We start from the raw sequence: 19,064 nt of genomic DNA, 5'->3' as shown, positions 1-19,064 counted from the left end.
TGCCCGGATATTGTCCCGGTTTTGTACCAGGGCCGGATTATCCGGGCCGGATATTTCAAGAATATCCGGCCCCCTCGAAAATGGCTAAGGACTTGAAGAATTGCCTCTCTGGATAGGGGCCGGACATTTGCCCGGACATTGTCATGGTTTTGTACCTGGAAATCTGCCAAGCTTCACCTCCATTAGAGCCACCTCAAGAAACTCAAGATTTGCAAGATCTCCTTCCTCCCCCACCTCAAGAAGCCACCGATCTACATCCTCACCGAAGCGTTTTTCATTTCCCCCTCATTTGTTTGAGGGATCTTATGCTAGTGTTCCTATTTGGTTCCCTAGTTGATTTGTTGTTGATGTGTTGTTGTTAATTGTTGTATTGTTACAGATTTGGGAGCCTCCAATTTGGTTGTGGATGTGTGCCCCAAGAACTTTGTAAAGGCCCGGTTTCCGCCTCGAGGAAATCCCTTAGTGGAAGTGGGCTAGGCCTTTGTGGCGTTGCTCACGGGAGATCTGAGTGAAGCCTTCGTGGCTGTTGGTTTGGCTTGCGTAGCAACCACACTCCTCCAAACGTAGACGTACCTTCTTGCAAAGGAAGGGAACTACGGGAATCATCTCCGTGTCATCGCGTGCTCCACTCTCGGTTACCTCTATCCCATTCTATCTCCTATTGTGTAGCTATATCTTGCTTAGTTGATATCCTTGTCATATAGGTAAATTCACTTAGTTGCATATCTAGAGAATTTACCTTTGTATCAAGCCTAAGTTAAAAAAGAACTAAAAATTGGTTAGCACCTATTCACCCCCCTCTAGGTGCGACATACGATCCTTTCACCATGTACCCACATGAGTAGCCCTCAATAGCAAACTAAATACATGCTAGTGTTGATCTTGTAGAAAATAGAAAGTAATCTCTTTTGTAAATGTGTGACCTTTAAAATCTTGAAGATTGATGTTGGAAATAACAAGAACAAGATGGAACATGTAACATCAATGAACAAAAGGTAGATCAAAAGAATTGTTGAACAGTGTTTTCTCAAGTACATCTGAAAAGTAACCGTTGTTGTTGTGTACAAAGTAAATTGATGAAAATGTAATTGTTCAAAATATTTGCTATGTAGGAAGTAATCTAGTGTTTTAAATTGTTGTGGAACATGGAGAAAGTAATCTGAAATGGTCAACTTGTTGTTTCATTGCAAACCATGGATTGGTTTAACCTGCATGGCATTAACCTGGACAATCCAACTGGAGATGGTGACTTCAGATTGACCGGATGCCCGAGTAGAAGATATAGCAGCTGAAGTTGAACCTGATTTTGGTGCTGACTCCAGATTCATGTCACTAGATGATAATATTTATGGTGCACCTATAGGTCACTCGATATCTAGTGTAGATAGCGGTAGTAATGGCGAGGTACAGTCAATGCGAGAAAGGTTTGCACCATGGAAACCTTAGAGCATCTCCACTCGTCTCCCCGAGAAGCCCCCCACGAGCCGTTTTTTACATCCGGACGGCGAAAAATAGCCCAGTCGCGCCCTCAGGTTCTCGTTTTCATCCGGATTTGGGCCTAAATTCATCCGGCGATCCCACGCCATCCCCGCCCCCCGGGGGAGCGCTCGGGGACTCCGGATGGAGCAAAACCAATCGCCCACGCCCACGTGTCTCCTCTTTCGTCCGGACTCCCCGGGCCATCCTCTTTTTCCTCGAGAAACGCCGCTTGGGGAGCATACGACTGGAAATATACTGCCCCCCAGGCCAAATTTTCGTCCAATCCGAACGAAAATTTCGCCGGATTTGGGCGTGGGGAGCGTCAACGAGTGGGGACGCTCTTACAGACGGATGAAATTTGACACATGTGCGGCAGCTAAAGGACTAGATTGGACAAGTAGAAGGATAAGTAAATTGTTTGTGTGCATCACGTCTGTAAGAATCCAGAGAAAGAAGAAACTGAACATGTGAATATGAAGAACCAAATAATCACGGTATAGACTAACTATCAAGAAAATATGGGTGCAAAAAAAGTGTTCAATCATGAAAGTAACACTACCCATTGAAGAACACACCCATGAAGTGATCAAGAAGTTTTCTCTGAAAAAATACCTATAGTCCGACAAGAAAAAACCAAAGGAAGAGCGGAAGTTCATTCATCTGCTAGACAGTGTGAACCTCTCGGCTGGAAGAAGAATGGATATCATGTTTGAGTTGTATGTGATAGGAATAGTGCACTACAAGAAAAGTTGCTATGGCGGACGAATTTCAAGTCGGGCCTTGGTTGCTGATGCACCATTCCGATGATTTCTGCTCTCTCCGTGGTGCATGTCAAAAAACAAAGTCTCATTTTTGAGGCCATCTAGCACCACGGAAACGTGGAAAACATCACGTATGGTGGCCCGGGACGTGGTGCATGACGAATTCTCGGGTGCGTCGGCCAAGTCGACGCAAATCCGCACCGCCCAGGACTGTAGAGCCCAGATGGCAGCTTCTCTAGCAATGTTTTTTTTTATCCTCGGCTTGTTTAATAACATATTTTCCAAGTATTTTCAAATTTCATGCTTGTCAATCATATGTAAGCTTGTAAGTTTATTACTTTTCGTACCCCATTTTGTTAAGACAAGATCTTAACTGATATAGTTTTCTATTACATTTTAACAAAATAAATAAATAAATCTTTCTATTATTAAGATATCTATTATTATCCATAATATTTACGAACACAAATATATTTATATAAAATTAATTATAGTTATTATAGATTTTACATTGAAACTTTTTTTGATACATTTTGGCAAAAAAAAACCCCATTAAACCCTAGTTGATCTACTGATTAGAACATAGGACCAAGGTAAATCACAATATATAAGTACGTGTTGTTTTCCATTAGGCATATTTAAATATCTTAACAGAGAGTTTTGGCACATACAGACTAACATACATCTCGAGGAATTGATTGACTTTTTGAAATATGTGTAAGTGTGTGTATATATACATAATTTTATAAATTATATGATGACTATTGTGGGCATAAGTAAGCAGAAATATCTATAGGACACCGGATATGAAGATATATTTTTCCTACTTTCGAGTTTCTCATTTAATTGTTCTTTTTTGTGTTGTTATGGGTCAATCAATCAATGTGCTATTCATGCATACTTTATAATTTGTATAAAAATAATTGGTTTGATATGGAAACCCATTAGAGTTGAAAACCTAGACTTTCATTCTATTGTTACCATTGTTGGGAGTTACAGATGTGTAGCTACTTCATTTTTCCACCTCTTGTTCTTCTTCATGCTCTTCTTGGGGTTGCTTTGCATGAGCATCCCCAAGCTTATGGTTTTTTTCATCCTTCTTCTTTTGTTCTTCTTTGTTTTTTCTTGGGTATGCATGGGCATCCCCAAGCTTATGATTTCATCATGTTCTCCCTGCAAAATATTAGTTCTCCCTTGGGCAGCTGTGCCCCTCTTCTTAAATTCCACAACATAGATATTTTCATGGTAGTTGGTTATACAATAATAAATGACGCCAGTGAGCGCTTTTTTAGAATTAGAAGATATATGGGAAGTTTATTGTTCACAAAGGAAGGTGTATAATTCAGATGCTGCCATATAAGTAACACATTGCTCAACTTGTTCCATAAATGAGCATAATCGCATCTATGATAAGATGTAATAACATATTCTCTATGGGATCTACATTGAAAATTAAAGTGTCTAAAATTTTGTCCATAGCAACAGTTTTTATCATCATAATAGTCAAGCGACTCAATAGCAATAATATTTAGAATTTTCAAGCCACATTCTAATCTCATACCTTCTTTTGATTCTCTATGTTTCTAAGCAATCTCAGCAGCATTCAAGTACATAAGCAAAGTGTCATTGATATTTATACTTGTGCTCATAACATGAGTATTTTTTGGTATTTTCCATTTTCTAAAATAAAGTTACAAAAAGTAAACTAGCAATGCAAGCAAATAATATAAGCTTAGCGCTACGCTCCCAGGCAACGACGCCAGAAAAGTATCTTGGTAACCCCCAAGTGCCGAGGATCACCGTAGTACAATTCGATAAGATGCAATGAGATGAAGGGAAGTGAAGTGCAATAACTCGAGGGAGTAAGTGTTCTAGCAAATTACTACTTCATTTGTGTGGTTGTCATAATTAGTGAAGCACAAAGATAGTCTTATTATTGTTTTTTCTAGAGGAGCCATATTGTTTTTTCTAGAGGAGCCATAGAGCCATGGATATGAGCAAATACATCCTTAGTGATTTCATGAGTCAACTCATTATAATTATGCTCAACATTTTCAAGCCTTAGTTGCATTAATTTTAAATGTATTTGTAAAAGATTGATGCAAACAACAACAATTCAAAGTTTTTGACTTGATTTTTTTTGACCAAGCCGATTTGATAATATTTCAAAATGCAACATAGACCCACGAACTATTCTTGTTACTACTATTGAACTATTCTTGTTACTACTATTGAGCAACCAAACCGTAGCAAGGATCTAGGTAGGTTTTCGACAAAAAAGGCTTTTATTAAACCCTTTTAGCTACACTAGGAATGAGGTTTAAGCCAACACCTTTCTTCGAGAAGCTTTTGTGGAGCCCATTTTCTTCACAAAATACAACCTCCGGCCCGGTCTTCCTTGTGGCCTTCAAATTCAAACCCGTTGGCACTCCTTGTTCTGGTTGCATTATCACGCAGCAGGCTTGAGCCACCAACATATGTCTATTTGTATTTTGAATTAAGAAGATGTCCATTTGCGGATGAGCACAAGCTAGTCCAAGCTAAGCTAGCAATGTCCCCAATCGCCAGCGATCTGTAACAAAGATTCTGTGCAGGACAGCGCATGGCCCAACATGTCCAACAACAAACGGTTCATGTACACATTCATAAGTCTGTTGATACTTTCTTGTGTAACGGCGGACCCGTAGTTCACGCACACATTCGCTGTGCACTCACATGTGTCACGCATGTCAAGTCATGGACCGCGGCAGCACCACAAGAAACAAACAAACACCCTGATGATAACGGTGCGCTGTGGTGGGCGCACAGTGCACCTGCAAAAGTCACAAGAGAGCACTATTATTGCTTTCCTTTCAACTAGAACTGTAGAAAAATAATTCATCACTCACACTTTGACACCCAAAAGCGAAACAAAAAGCTAGAAAAAGAAGAAGTAGGAAACCACACAATGTACTGTACGTACGTGACTGCCGGGATCGACCTTAAACTATTGAGCTCACACGTGACATGGACAAGAAGAAGCTCCAGCGCATCAATGCTCGTACCTCACGTACTACTCGCGGATCTATGGTACCTCGAGCTGCCAATCAATGGATTCTCTGGCTGCCAGGTCGTATGCTGTGAGCTCGTCCGCCGGTTCACGTGTCAGAAACGTTCCCTTGTGCAGCCCGGCGTCAGCAACGGCGCCTTGATGACCTGCAGGATCTGGACCACCTCCGCCATGGACGGCCGGTTCGACGGCACCTGCGACGTGCACACCATCCCCAGCTTCAGCACCGGCAGCGCCTCCTCCTCCGGGAACTCGCCGCCCATCGCCGGGTCCACGCACTCCACCCCGCCGTCCCCGGCCTGCTCCAGCACCGCCCGCACCTGGTCGATCAGCACCGCCACGTCGTCCTCGCCGTACTCCACCGCTCGCCGCCCAGTCACCAGCTCCAGCACCAGCACACCGAACCCGTACACGTCGCACTTCTCGTTCACCCGCAGGCTGCTGCACGCCAGCTCCGGCGCCGCGTACCCGACACCACCGCCATGCATGAACCGGCTGCTCCCGCCGCCACCTTCCGTCTGCTGCGGCTTCCGGAGCAGCCGCGCCAGCCCGAAGTCGGCGATCAGCGGGTTGCACCGCGAGTCCAGCAGGATGTTGCTCGGCTTCACGTTGTAGTGGATCACCGGCGGCCGGAACGACTGGTGCAGGTACGCCAGCCCGCTCGCCGTGCCCGCCACCACCCTGAACCGCTCCTCCCACGTCAGCGGCCGCATCGATTCGCCGCTGCCGTGGAGCCGCGCCTCGAGGCTGCCGTGCGGCGCGTAGTCGGTGACGAGCAGCTGCAGCTGCGGCGTCCAGTAGTACCCCTTGAGCGGCACCAGGTTCGGGTGCCGCGCCTTGCCCAGCACGCGAGCCTCGCGGTCGAACACGTCGCGGGACTCCACCACGCTCGCCGTCGACAGCTTCTTCACGGCCACGACCCGGCCCTCGCCGACCGACGCGCGGTACGTCGTGCCGAACACGCCGCTGCGGCCGATCTCCGTCGCCTTGCTCAGCAGCGCGTCCGCGCCGCCCACGAAGTCCTCCGTGCGCAGGCTGCTCCCCGGCCCGAACGTCACCATCTTCCCGGTGGCCAGTTTCCTCGACTTGGTCGAGCTGCTGCTGCCGGACACGATGCTCTCCAGCTCCACCAGCTCCTTCTCCTGGAACTCGTCGGCGCCGACACCACCCGACCTCCTCCGCCGCGACGACACGTTGAGCAGGGTGATCACCAAGACCCCGAGGGCGATGGACAGCGCCGCGCAGATGGCCACCATTGCGGACACGCTCAGGAACCGCCGTTTCCTCGGCACATCCTCGCCGCCGTGGCCACCACCACCGTTTGCCGCGACGTCGCCGTTGTTGCTGTTGCCGTGCGTGTACTCGTTCGGGTCGAGCACCAGCGGCTTGGGCACGTTCATCCGGCACGGCTCAGTTACCAGCGGGCTGCACACGCCCAGGTTGCCCTCCAGCGCGCTCGCGTCCAGGCTCTGGAACACGCCCGACGCCGGCAGCCGCCCGACGAGACGGTTGTGCGAGATGTTCACCGCCAAGAGGCTCTGCAGCCCGCCCAGCTGCTGCGGTATCTCCCCCGTGAGATGGTTGTACTCCAGCCGCAGGATCTCCAGCTTCTTCAGCTCCGCCATGCTCGCCGGTATCGGCCCCGTCAGATCGTTGTGGCCCAAGCTCCTGCCCCAGGACAGCAAAACCATTTGTCAAAATGTGTCAAATTTAATTTACTACTAAGTGTGTTCAAATTTTGGGCCCACTCACAGTAGGTAGAGAGAGGAGCAGTTCGCGATGGTGTCGGGGATAGTGCCATCGAGGGAGTTGCCGTCGAGCTGGAGCACGGCGAGGCTGCCGGACTCGCACAGGTCGCTGGGCACCGGCCCGTAGAGGCCACTGCTGCGGAGGTCAAGCACCGTCAAGTTGCGAAGCAGCCCGAGCTCCGGCGGCAGCTGCGTGTGGAGCGCGTTGCGTGAGACGTTGAGGTACCGGAGGCTGAAGAAGAGCGCCATCTCAGCCGGGATGCTACCGGTGAGCTGGTTGCCGGAGAGATCGAGCCACTGCAGCGTCTCCGCAAGCCTGGTCGACCCGGACGGCATCACGCCGGTGAGCGCGTTCGAGGACATGTCGACCGTCTCCAGCCCGACGTCGAACAACGCGTCGGGGATGCTGCCGCTGAGCCTGTTGCCCCTCAGGTGCAGCTCGGCGAGCCTGGTGCAGCCGGACATTGCCGCCGGGATGTTGCCGGCGAGCTGGTTCCTCGACAGGCTGAGGTAGCTGAGGTCCTTGAGCTCGCCGAGCGAGTCAGGGAGGGCGCCGGTGAGCACGTTGTCGGAGAGGTCGAGCCGCTGCAGCGCGGCCAGGTCGCCGAGCCAGGAGGGTACCTCGCCCGAGAGCCTGTTGCTGGACGCCGAGAGGCGCACCAGGGAGGCGAGGCGCGCGATGGATGCGGGCAGCTCGCCGTCGAACGCGTTGTTGCTGACGTCGAGGACGCTGAGGTGCGGGCACATGCCGATGTCCTCGGGGACGTTGCCGGTGAAGCGGTTGCCGCTGAGGTCGAGTGCCTTGAGGTTGTGGAGGTCGCTGATGCCGGCTGCGATGGAGCCAGAGAGGCGGTTGCTGGACAGGTCGAGCGTGCGGAGGCGCGAGAGCGGCCAGACCGCGGTGGCGAAGTCCGGCGTGCCGGAGAGCTGGTTGTTGGACATGTTGAGGTGGAGCAGGAGTGGGCTGTTGGGCAGCGCATTTGGTATGTCGCCGGAGAGCTGGTTGCCGGAGAGCATGAGGAAACGGAGCGTGGGCGGGAAGGATGACGGGAGGTTGCCGGAGAATGTGTTGGATGAAAGATCGAGGTAGCGGAGGGAGGGGAGGATGGGGAGGTCGTCGGGGAGGGCGCCGGAGAGGGCGTTGTGGGAGAGATCGAGGGAGCGGAGCGATGGGAGGAGGGAGAGGCCCGGGCGGAGTGCGCCGGAGAGTTTGTTGTTGGCGAGGGAGAGGGACTGGAGCGCCGGGAGGCGGTCGAGGCCGCGGGGCAGGCCGGAGGTGGAGGAGAGGGCAAGACCGTCGAGTGCGAGGCGGAGGACGCGGGAGGTGGCCGGGTCGCACTCGACGTGCGCCCAGCCGCAGGGCGTGGCGTCGGACTCGGCCCAGGTGGAGAGCGCGCCGGAGGGGTCGGTGAGCGCCGACCGGAACACCACCAGACCCAGCACCTCCTCGTTCACCGGCATCGGCATTTCGGCCGCCGCCGAGTGCAGACCAAGTAAGAACAGTAGGAGCAGCAGGAGCACACTGGTAGGAGGCGCCATTTTCTGCCGCCGCGTACAGAATGTCTCTGCGCTCCGCTCCGCGATGGGTTGGAGGTGGACTGATATGGATAATGGAGGTGGCGATGGATCTTAACTTAGATCGGTAGTGGTACAGTGGGGGGGGTATCGAGCTGGGAGGTTTTGGTTTGAGCATGGTGGATGGATTGGCGCCCGTGAGCGCGAGGGTGGGGGGTAGGTTGGACGCATGGAAAGCAACAAAAGACTTCACGTTCTCGCTGCCGCCCGGGTTGAAGCCGGGAACACGACGACATCGCCGCGCGGCAATTGAGGCACTGTTACTGTCTCTCTACTGCAAAGTGCAAACTTATCTACCGGTGCTAGCGGTGGATGGAATAATTACCAAATCATGGGTCGGCAGCTTTTACACATTCACTTTGTATATAAACTACTGTAGCTCAGAGTGCCACGCAGAGCAATTCAGAGTTTTTTTTTTACAATAATTCAGAGTATATTAGTAGTACAAGGTTTTGACATGATTGGTAAGCTAAAGCTAGTCCTGATCTTAGTCGTGTCTTTCTTATGTTAGGTTGTTATTAAATTGAGAAGACCATGATACTATACATACTGTCTTTGGCCTATGCCCTTGCTAATCACTCCTACCAGTTTTACTCTGCTGATACTACAAAAGAATCATGATGATACTGGCAGGTCCTAGACTGACTCATGGTTTGAATTTTGAAACATTGAGATTCATATGCATGCAACCAAAAGGCAGACATATCTGGTAAGACCTACAGAGACTGAGATTTACTTACCTGTATGCCTTCAACTGCCTGATCGCACAAATGCAGACTGTAACCAAGTAGAAATGAGTGCTATTTCTTCACTGAGGTATATGACTTCATTCAAATCATAGGGGTGCACTGCAACTATACATGCCGTGTGCTCTACAATTTCGAGTTCTTGGCAGTTTGCTGCCACCCATGTCTGCTCTCCCACACTATGCCCAGATCAGCAGATCGCTTGCCACTTGTGCTGTTATACATCGCATCAAGTCCAAGAAACCTGTGCTCACCCATGGCCACTATACATGGATTATGCACTATTGCACTGCACTAGCTCCAATTTCTAAGCGCAAACTTCTATACGTATAGAATCAACAGTAAAGGAGGCCTGTATCCAGGACAGACTCTCATAGGTACACTTATCATCTCGGTGTAGTTAGCTGGGCTTGGGGGAAACCATTTCTTCAGACAACAAATCCATGTCGCCTTGCTTTGCCAAGCTCAAACGCATCATCACCCATGGACCAATCACGCGGAGCCGTCGAGCGGCCCTTGCGTCTTCCTGAGGTTCCAGTGGAGGCCCTCGTGGATGCTGCGGAGGAAATCGGTGGTCGAGTCGACGAGGCAGGCCGTTGGCACGGGCCAAGGGGAGATGCTGCAGATGAGGGCGTCGCCGGGGGCCAGCTGCTTCCGGTCCTTCCCGTCGAAAGATGCCCAGGCGTGCCCCCGGCTGTTGTATGGCACTTGTATGCGGAGAGTCACATACTCGGGCAGTATCAACGGCCGGAACGATAAGGAGTGGGGACAGATCGGCGTGAAAAGGATCCCGGGGACCTGCATGCATCATGTAGAATCAGGCGTTAGAGACCAAGATAGCATTGGAGGCATCGTGCTGGAACGGAGAAAACAGCAAGGCTTGTTGGGGGGGACAGCGGCTCTGGATCTGAGGGCAGTGTGCAGCAAGTCTGTGATAGGTAGAAAACAAGATAGTAACTGCACCTGTTGCTTGTCACAAAGCCCTCAAAGACCGAGCGGTTAACAGTGCAAAGACACAGAGCCCAGGAAAATAAGACTGTAACTGCACTTGTTGCTTGTCAACAAGCCCTCGAAAGCCACTTTGGAGAGAGGTTAACAGTGAAGAGTACGCGTGACAACAAAGTTGCAGGCCTCTTTACTGTGCTGACTAACATCAATTTAAAAAGGGAAACATCTCTTTAACTACTCCGGATTAAAAGTTTGGTTGGATAGTTATTAGGCTACACCTGAGAATTTGCTTCTTCGATGCTGACGAATTTCTGTCAGCACATTGAATGCAGGAGGGAGCTTGTCTATCTGACAAGGATTTATGCTATAGACAGTACATGTGGAATTACAGGTATCAGCTTAAGTTTCTTAAGGTATTCATCAATATGGAATCAGTGACCAAGAGAATACTCTGACCTCTACCACAACTTATCTGAACTTTCAACAATAATATAACATGATTATTTTAGTCCCAGGTAAGAAAGATAATCTCAAGACTAACTGCAAAAATCCAAACACAAGGTTGAAAATCAGGGTGTGAAATACAAAGTAGGGCATACCTGTGGATGAACCATGGATCCTCCGGCTGCTAGTGAATATGCTGTGCTTCCTGATGTCGTTGATATGATGAGCCCATCCCCTTGTACACATGTAACAAATGAACTGTCACAGTAGCACTCCAGGTAGGTAAGGTAAGATGATATTCCACGGTCAATTGTAACTTCGTTCAATACTAGGATTGGCTCCTCGGTCTCGAGTTCATCCTTCGCTGCATCACGGATTACATGACACTGAAGACGGTTTCTCAGTGTTATGCTAAAAGGTCCCTTCAGAACATTGTCCAAGCAATCACGGTATTGCTCGCTTGCTGAAAAAAGGTTAAGGACAACTTATATGTGAACCTACCAACAGGACAGTAGAAAGCTTCACGTGTGATTTGTCTGCTAGCAGTATAAGATTTTGAACCAATTAAAATCTAGCATTACCGAAATGTAGGTTGGAATACCCAAAAACATCAAGAACCATTAAATATCAGCAGCATATCTAGCACACTATCATTGATAATAAAGGATACGGAAAGGTGTCATGAAACCCAGTGACCCCATGGCGAAGGCAACAACCGGAGGTACAGGTCCTTTGAACAATGATGCAGCCTGTTATGAGAGGTTAAATCAATAACTAGTTTCAGTAGCAGTCCAGCATAAATTGAACCAAACTAAGTCTTACGTGAAATAACAAATCAAAACCAGAATATGGCAAGCAATTGGTCCCTCTTGAACAAAAAATGCCAGTACTTGAAATAGCATGCAAAATATATTTCTCTCGAACAAAAGAGCACGCAAACATGAACTAAGCATCTAATTTATGAACCTGCAAAGCAATACCTATCACGTAGTTGGTTCTCACAGCAAATTGTATTAGAACTAGTACTGAAGAGATCTATAGACGTTCTACTTCCCATTTTGATGCAGTAACTCCCGGAACTAGTACTGGAGAGATCTATAGACGTTCTACTTCAGCAGTTCGCAAATGTTGCCACATAAACCACACATATTGATCAAATATGCATGTCGACATTCAAGAAAATACTAAGTCCACACGATCCCCTTAAGGCTTTGCATATTGAAGAAATGATGACAGGAGGCTAAAGCTCTGTAATGCCTGACCAGGGAGGCAATAGCAGACTCAGAGAACTATTAATAGCTGGTGTAGTAATATCAAAATAAGTAGTTTAGCCATTCTAGACAAATGTATACCTAAAGGTGGCCAGAACATAAAAATGTACAAAAGGTTGGTCTATAAAAAAATCTTCAAGGAAGCTTTACAAAATGGATCAAATAACTGGGCTTGCTTACCCATAAGACAGTTCCATCACCGCCAAGAGTTACAACGAGATCCACCTTTGTGTGCAACATCTTTGTTTCCTCATCTATCAGAATTTTCTAATTAGTTGGAGAGAATGGGGGTTGCTTGACTGAATAAATTACTTAATAGAAAGATCTGTCAGACTAATATAACTCAAGAGATGAACATACCAACGTACAAAAAAAGGCAAATAAAGTCATGAATGGAAAGGTGGGTTTGTCCTAAATCTACAACTAAAATTAAGGTATTAGTGATTACAACGTACCGCTATTCTGCAGCCCATGTGGTTGCACATTACTCAAACAAAACATTATTTATCTTTTGATCTAAAAACACTGATTTAATACTGTGTTCAGTTTTAGCCAATAATAATTTACATTATTTGGATGTCTAGTAAAGGAACATTATTTGGGTTGACTCACTTATCAGGACCATTCTTCCTTCATAAGAATCTCAGAAACAGAAAAAACTCTAGTTCATAGATGAAATAGTAAAAATCTTAATTATAAACTAATGTTCTGGAATGAAAAAATCTGGAGCAGCATGAATGAGCTACATTAAATGAATAGAATAATTCGCTTACCATTATCCCATGTTTGCACCAAGTTGCGGTCCGTATCTTGTGTTAGGAGTTCCTTGCTAACCCATGGCTCCACCAAGACATTAATATTTTTGTTCTCTTTAAGCCATCTACAACAAAATTATTGGCGCTTTTCTTAGTGGTGCAAGCATAAATATACAAGCATGATGGCATGTATCCTATGTAAGCAGTGTTTGCATCAGTCATAACAGGATAATTTGGTTAAGTAAAATGTATAACTGAAGACAAATTCTTCATGTTATCACATAAACATGAAGCATGTTCACAGAAATATGGAAAATATTTTCTTCTTGAATATGTTCACAGAGAAGGTTCACATAAACATGAAGTAAGACTATCAACCATTACTCCAAGATAGAAGAGAACGCACCTGACCATTTCAGCACAAAGAACACGAACTGAGTTGGAGTTAGGTTTGGTTATGAAAAGAACTGTTTGCGGCTGGGATTCCCACTTCAGTAAGATCTGAAACCAAGGTATCCGTTGTTAAGGAAAGAGACATGGAGAAAAATGACAGTATTTTGGTCAAGTGATTCCAGGAACTCTAATTTAATGGGCACAACCTATTATTTCAAAATGAAACAAACAGAAGGAGAATCTCAACCTGTTTATTACTGCGCTCTGCTGTTGTAATGTCTCCTTTTTCAAAGGAAACAAAGTCATGCTTGTGCTGGCCGTTTTTGTTGCCATTGCATCCCCATGAAAGTTTAAATGATGCTTTTCTTCCCACCATCTTGTGACTAGATCTTCGGCTAGATCCAGGAACTTCGTCCCGGAGAACCTCGTGTGAACATATCTCATGGTTTCCACAACATGCTGTTTGATCAGATGCAGGTGTCTCAAGTGTTATTTGTCTGGCCAGTTTCTCTAGGTTATCATCGGTGCAACTGCCACAATCTGCACAAGGTAGCAGTCCAGTTAGATTTTTCTCAGGGGTTATGCTCCAATACATTGGAACACATCAGAACGTATTCCAGTGTAACTGTGTAAGATATATGGATTAGCCATTTCAGGATCCATCCAATGATATGGATATTCCCCTTGGACAAATAACAAGTGTGACCAAGGGAAGCCTGCTGTAATGATCCATGACTCAAAAACTTCATAAAACCTTCCTTGTGTAGTCATGTGAACAGATGCAGAACTATGCTTAGGATTTCACCCTTGCCACGCCTTAGATGATCAAACCATGGTTGCTATACATTGTACAATAATTTTATACCTTCAAACCTCTAATGTGAGACAAATCCACAATCACTATCGCACAGGGACACACAAGCCACCTTATTTTGTGCCAGGGTGTTACAGCTTCCTTGTGCTGTTGAATCTAAGTAACTATGGCCATCAATCAACGCGTGAACATCTCGAATATTATGGTATTTCCATAAGCAAAACTTTCTTCCATAAACACATGATACATACCAACGCTAAAATTTTGGATCACGGAGAATTCGGAAAGTATTTGTTTTGTGACCTGAAGTAGTACGACAGTTCAATCACTACCTCTCAGCACAACGGATAATATTGTCTGTTAAAGCTAAAAGGCATCAACTGCAAATTCATAAATCGAACCTTTCATTTTACTTTGCTGTTTCTGGGCAGTCTCTAACTCATATTTACGTTTCCATTCTGCCGCCTCTGCTTGAGCAGCAGCTTTCCCTTCGGCAACTTGTCGCAATGCCTTTGCAACAGCTTCAAATTCACAGAATTATACCGTTCGTTATTTGGAGTGCAGGTAGAAAGGAGAACATATAAGTGTTACTGTATATGATAGGATTCAGGCCGGGTCATCAAAAGTTTGTGTGTCCTTACTTCTCATAGCCTCTGAAAACTCCACAAGGTGCGCATCAGTTGACTTGATAGGCGTTTGAGCAAGGAATTCATAAGTTGCTCTCTCTGATTCGACTGAACTAACAGTAGAGCTAACTGTAGAGATTGTGCCATTTTCACTTTGATGTGAGGCTATGACATCTCTTTGATCTGGAACCTGCAATGCAAAGAATGTCTGTCAATGGAAATCTGATGAGGCAGCAAAGTCAAACTGTCTCCTGTATTTCCTTTTCCTTCTAAAAAGGACTTGAATCCTTTTCAGTCCACAGATCAAGTCAACTTATAAGGGCATATGGACATATAAACTTGTGAATGGTAAGCTCCATCAGCCATTGGATTCAGTTTTTACATGGAGCGGGTGCTTAACCTTAAAGCTAAACCGAAGAAATAATCAACACTGAGAATAACGAAAACTGAAACAAAATAACAAAATGCTAGACCAAGTAAACAACCAAGTCAATTGTTACTTGTTGGAAATCTCCGTTTAGTCGTAGGGGAAACATATGATCAGTCGTTCAGTACTTCCCAAAGCCATCACAAGTTAAATTTGGAAATGCATGTGAGGTGAAATGTTTGATTATCAATGCATGATCCTGGCTAGGATCTGCACTCTGTACTACACGCGTGATGATCCAGGTCAGGTCAGAAATGGTGAATCGAGAGGAGAATGGGGAAAAAGGGGGGCGAATGTCCAGTGGCACATATTCTATTGAGAGAGTAACGGTCGGTTAGAGATGCTGGGCATGACTATTAGGCACGCAACGCAACGGGGGTAGGGGCAGGACGAACATGCCTAGGAGATGACTGAGAAAGTGACACGCATGTATCTCTACCAACGGCGGCCTAAGGGAAGACGTAGTGAGGAACGTACCTTGTCGAGCAGCGATCTGGAGGTCGGGGCTGCCGGGATGGGTATCGGCCCCGGGTTGAGGCTCCGGAGCCTGGATTCCGGCTGCGCGGACTCCGGGGACTGCTGCTGCTCCTGAAACAGAGAAACGGGGCATTCGTCAGAACCGAGCTGCCACAGCGTGTCGCCAACTGCCGAATCGCGGTTTGCGAACAGAATGCCCGGATTCGGAGCAGGCGCGAGACATGCAGCCGGCTCCCGTGAGCAAATTGCGGCGGGGCAGGGCGGAATTCGGGCGCCCGGCGGCCGAAACCCGCCGCCCCCGAACAAGCGCGGCCGGATTGGAGTAGCGCGCGCGCGCGCGTGCGTACCTGTAGCTCCGGGCCGTGGGCGGGGTCGCCGAGCGGCATGGCGGCGCGATCCGGCGTGGCGTCCTCTGCTAGTGCTCGTCGATTTCGGTTTGGCTTTGGGTTGGCGGCTGGGTTTTGCTTGCTGGGCTGAGGCAGTGTACGTGCGTGGTCGGGAAGGGAAGGGTGGGTGGTGGAGTGGAGGTGGTTGGGTCCGACGAAGGAAGGGTGGTGCCGAGGACGATGGCGAGGAGCACCATCTCCCCCCGATTCCGGGGTATTTATCGGTGTCAGGCCTCCCCGGCCGGGGGTTGACGCCGACGGATACTGACTCATCGGGTCGGGGGGTTGGTGGGGCCTCCTAGCAGTCAGCTCAACGCGTGCGCTGGTGTTGGGGGTTGATCGTCGACATTTCTCTCTCTTTTTATTCGGTTGGCCATGGAATCGATACTCAATCCATATTCCCAACTTATGTAATCGGTTGACTAGTAGGTGCCCATGCATCCAAACTAAACCAACACATATTGGCACCCTACCGAATGCTTCCATGATACCTAAACCTGGATGCCTTACTCTCTTTCGCTCGGTGCTCGCTGCAATCTCTCTTCACCAACTTATGGTGATTTCTCTAAACAAGAAGCCCCTTAAGCAGATGTATAAGATTTTGCGGGGAAATCCTATGGGTGGGCAGGAAGGATGTTAATGGTGGGTATTGCCATGTTAACTGGGACAGGGTGTGCAGTCCGTTGTGCTATGGCGGTCTTGATGTACCAGATCTCGCACGCACGTCCATCACCCACAGGACCCGTTGGTTGTGGAGGATGCGTACATATCCCTTACGATCTTAGCGTGGGTTTGATGTGTAGTTCTCTAGGAGCGAGCGCGGCATCTTCTTCGCCTCCACCGTGATGGTGCTAGGTGATGGATCGTCCGCTCTATTCTAGGAAGACATGTGGTTAGATGGAAAGTCGATAGGGGAAGTAGCGCCGGATTTACTGAACGTAACTGGATCAGAGACATTAAGGGGTTGTGAGCCCCCTGCTTGCACTCTGGCAGTACGTTCAGATATGGTTCAAGACTTCAAGCTATAGAGGGTGTAGTTGGCGGATGAGCCAGATAAGCTTGTCTAGCGATGGACTACTGACGACCAATATTCCTCCAAGTCCGGCTACTACACCCTCTTCCAATGGTTGTTCGTGCTGGGGTCATGGAAGTCGTAGGTTCCACCTAGAGTGAGGTTGTTCATCTGGCTTGCTTGTCAAGACATATGTTGGACGGATGAGAGGTTCGCACGCCGCCGGTACGCTTGTACCTCTTATGTACATCCCGAGGTTTTTTCAGGGAAATGTCTCAATAAGGCTATGTTTGGTAGCAAAGTAATTTAAAAACCAAAGTACTCTAATACTAAAGTACTTTACCATGTAGAAAGTAGATATTTCGGTTTTGACATTCCATAATATTTTGAACTATTGTAGATACTTTGCGCTTGTTTGGTTACTCCTACTTCTGATTAGTGAAGTAATGGGCACGTCCCCGCCAAGCATCTTCGTTTGAAAATGAGCTCTCTACCTTCACTTTCCAAGCCTTCAAATCTAGTGAGCATGCTTTTCATTTCCTTAACTAACTAGGAAGGCCTTGCCAGGTTTATGTTCTTGTTTTTCCGCGATTGAGAAACTCCTAGGGCATTTTATTACTTCAAAAATTAAGCATTATATTCAATCTCTGCATAGCTAGGATGCACAGAATCGTTCGATATCCAAAGTACGAGTAAAAAAACAAGGTACGATACACAGAATCAAATAAAATTGTATCGTCTCCTAAAATGATGGAGGTCGAATCCTGAGATTATGTTGCCACAATGCCACCAATGTTGGATAATAAATCTCTCGCGGTATCCTTCAACTGTGTAGACATCTAAGAAAGTGCTACATGGTCCACTTCAATCGTTGTTTTTATGCCTTGTTGCAGAGTATGTTTAATTCTCGTTACAAGCTAGCCTCCGGCACAGATACAATGTGATACAACGACAACCATAAGAGCAGTGAACGGCGAGAGAGGTGAGAAGTTTGTTTTTCTACCAAATCTTAGTGTTGAAAAGAAAAAAAGAGGTATGAACTTCATTTCTTAATACTGAGAATACGATCTCCTCTCCCCCAAACTAAAACCTATGGAGGGCTAAGATCGTTCCGTACCACTTCATAAGTTTAATTACAAAAGGGTACGAGATGATATCAGCTTTTGATGTGTCTTAGTTTAGGAAAAGAGGGTTGTACCAGAGCAAACACCATGAAAAAATTCTGCAGTTTTGGGAATACTGAAGTATCCAAACTGTGGTTTTGTGTTGTAGACAAACACCTCAATCTATTTAAAACCAAAATATTTTAAGAAGTTTGCTATTTGTAGAATACTCTACAATTATATACTTTGCTAACAAACGCAGCGTAAACAAGAAACACAAATGGACAACAACTTTTTTAGTGAAGAGTTGAAGGCTTCAGGTCCGCGAGAAAGCACTAATATCGAGCAAAATATTCTGAAAAAATATATCTGAAACAAACGTAAACGCTATGTTGTTATTTTAAGGCGAAGTGGACTTTGGGAACCTTCGTGGTTACTCCATGAGGAAGGCACTCGTAGGTCCATTCTTCTTTGGAAACCTTGGAGGAAAATATGATTAAATTAATCCCACGTTGTGGGAAAAGAATGATGTGATTTGATCTTGCACCACTACTCAATGCCAACTGCTAAATATTCTCACTGCTGGTACTTCTAGCTTCTAGGAACTAGGATTAATCCCTTGTGAACGAAGTCAAGTTTAGGGGTCTAACTAACATGATAGTAGCGATAGCCATGTACCGTGGTCCGTGAACTTGCATTTGTAAGGTACTACTGAGGCAAGTATTTCAAAGCCAGATATATAGCGGAAATGAAACTTTTATCCATGTGCAATATGTTCCTTTTACCTATTTTTTTTCTTCAAAAAACCCATTTCAAAATGTTAAAAAAATTGACCCATATATGTCCACATTATAGTTACTCGCTTAAAGTTTCATAAAAAAAACCTCGTATTGCCTTTTTAAGAAACAGAAAAATACAACTGAAAAGCCTTATTTTAGCACCAAATTTTCCTTTTCCTTTTGCACAAGCCACATGAAAATTCGGTTTTCTTGAAACTACTCCATGATCACGTGCAATGTGGACATAGGTTTCTTGCAATATTTTGACATT

The 19,064-nt window shown here is 46.7% G+C and overlaps 2 protein-coding genes across 2 annotated transcripts; both read right to left on the bottom strand.

Moving 5' to 3' along the window:
• Positions 1-5,130: 5,130 nt before the first annotated feature.
• Positions 5,131-8,680, bottom strand: LOC124659296 (probably inactive leucine-rich repeat receptor-like protein kinase At3g28040). Its single transcript, XM_047197216.1, has 2 exons — positions 7,042-8,680; positions 5,131-6,957 (listed from the first exon to the last, which is right to left on the bottom strand). The coding sequence occupies exons 1-2, from the start codon at positions 8,574-8,576 to the stop codon at positions 5,385-5,387; spliced, it is 3,108 nt and encodes a 1,035-aa protein (XP_047053172.1). The 5' UTR covers positions 8,577-8,680; the 3' UTR covers positions 5,131-5,384.
• Positions 8,681-9,415: 735 nt separating this feature from the next.
• Positions 9,416-15,899, bottom strand: LOC124660042 (probable NAD kinase 1). The gene is made up of 11 exons (XM_047197839.1): positions 15,861-15,899; positions 15,514-15,624; positions 14,625-14,799; positions 14,385-14,504; positions 13,417-13,709; positions 13,183-13,277; positions 12,795-12,901; positions 12,202-12,275; positions 11,421-11,499; positions 10,906-11,213; positions 9,416-10,156 (listed from the first exon to the last, which is right to left on the bottom strand). The coding sequence occupies exons 1-11, from the start codon at positions 15,897-15,899 to the stop codon at positions 9,851-9,853; spliced, it is 1,707 nt and encodes a 568-aa protein (XP_047053795.1). The 3' UTR covers positions 9,416-9,850.
• Between the last annotated feature and the right edge of the window lie 3,165 nt (positions 15,900-19,064).

This window comes from Lolium rigidum, chromosome 6 (assembly GCF_022539505.1).
Source record: "Lolium rigidum isolate FL_2022 chromosome 6, APGP_CSIRO_Lrig_0.1, whole genome shotgun sequence".
Classification (NCBI taxonomy): Eukaryota; Viridiplantae; Streptophyta; class Magnoliopsida; order Poales; family Poaceae; genus Lolium; species Lolium rigidum.
This window is presented reverse-complemented; position numbering and strand designations above follow the sequence as displayed.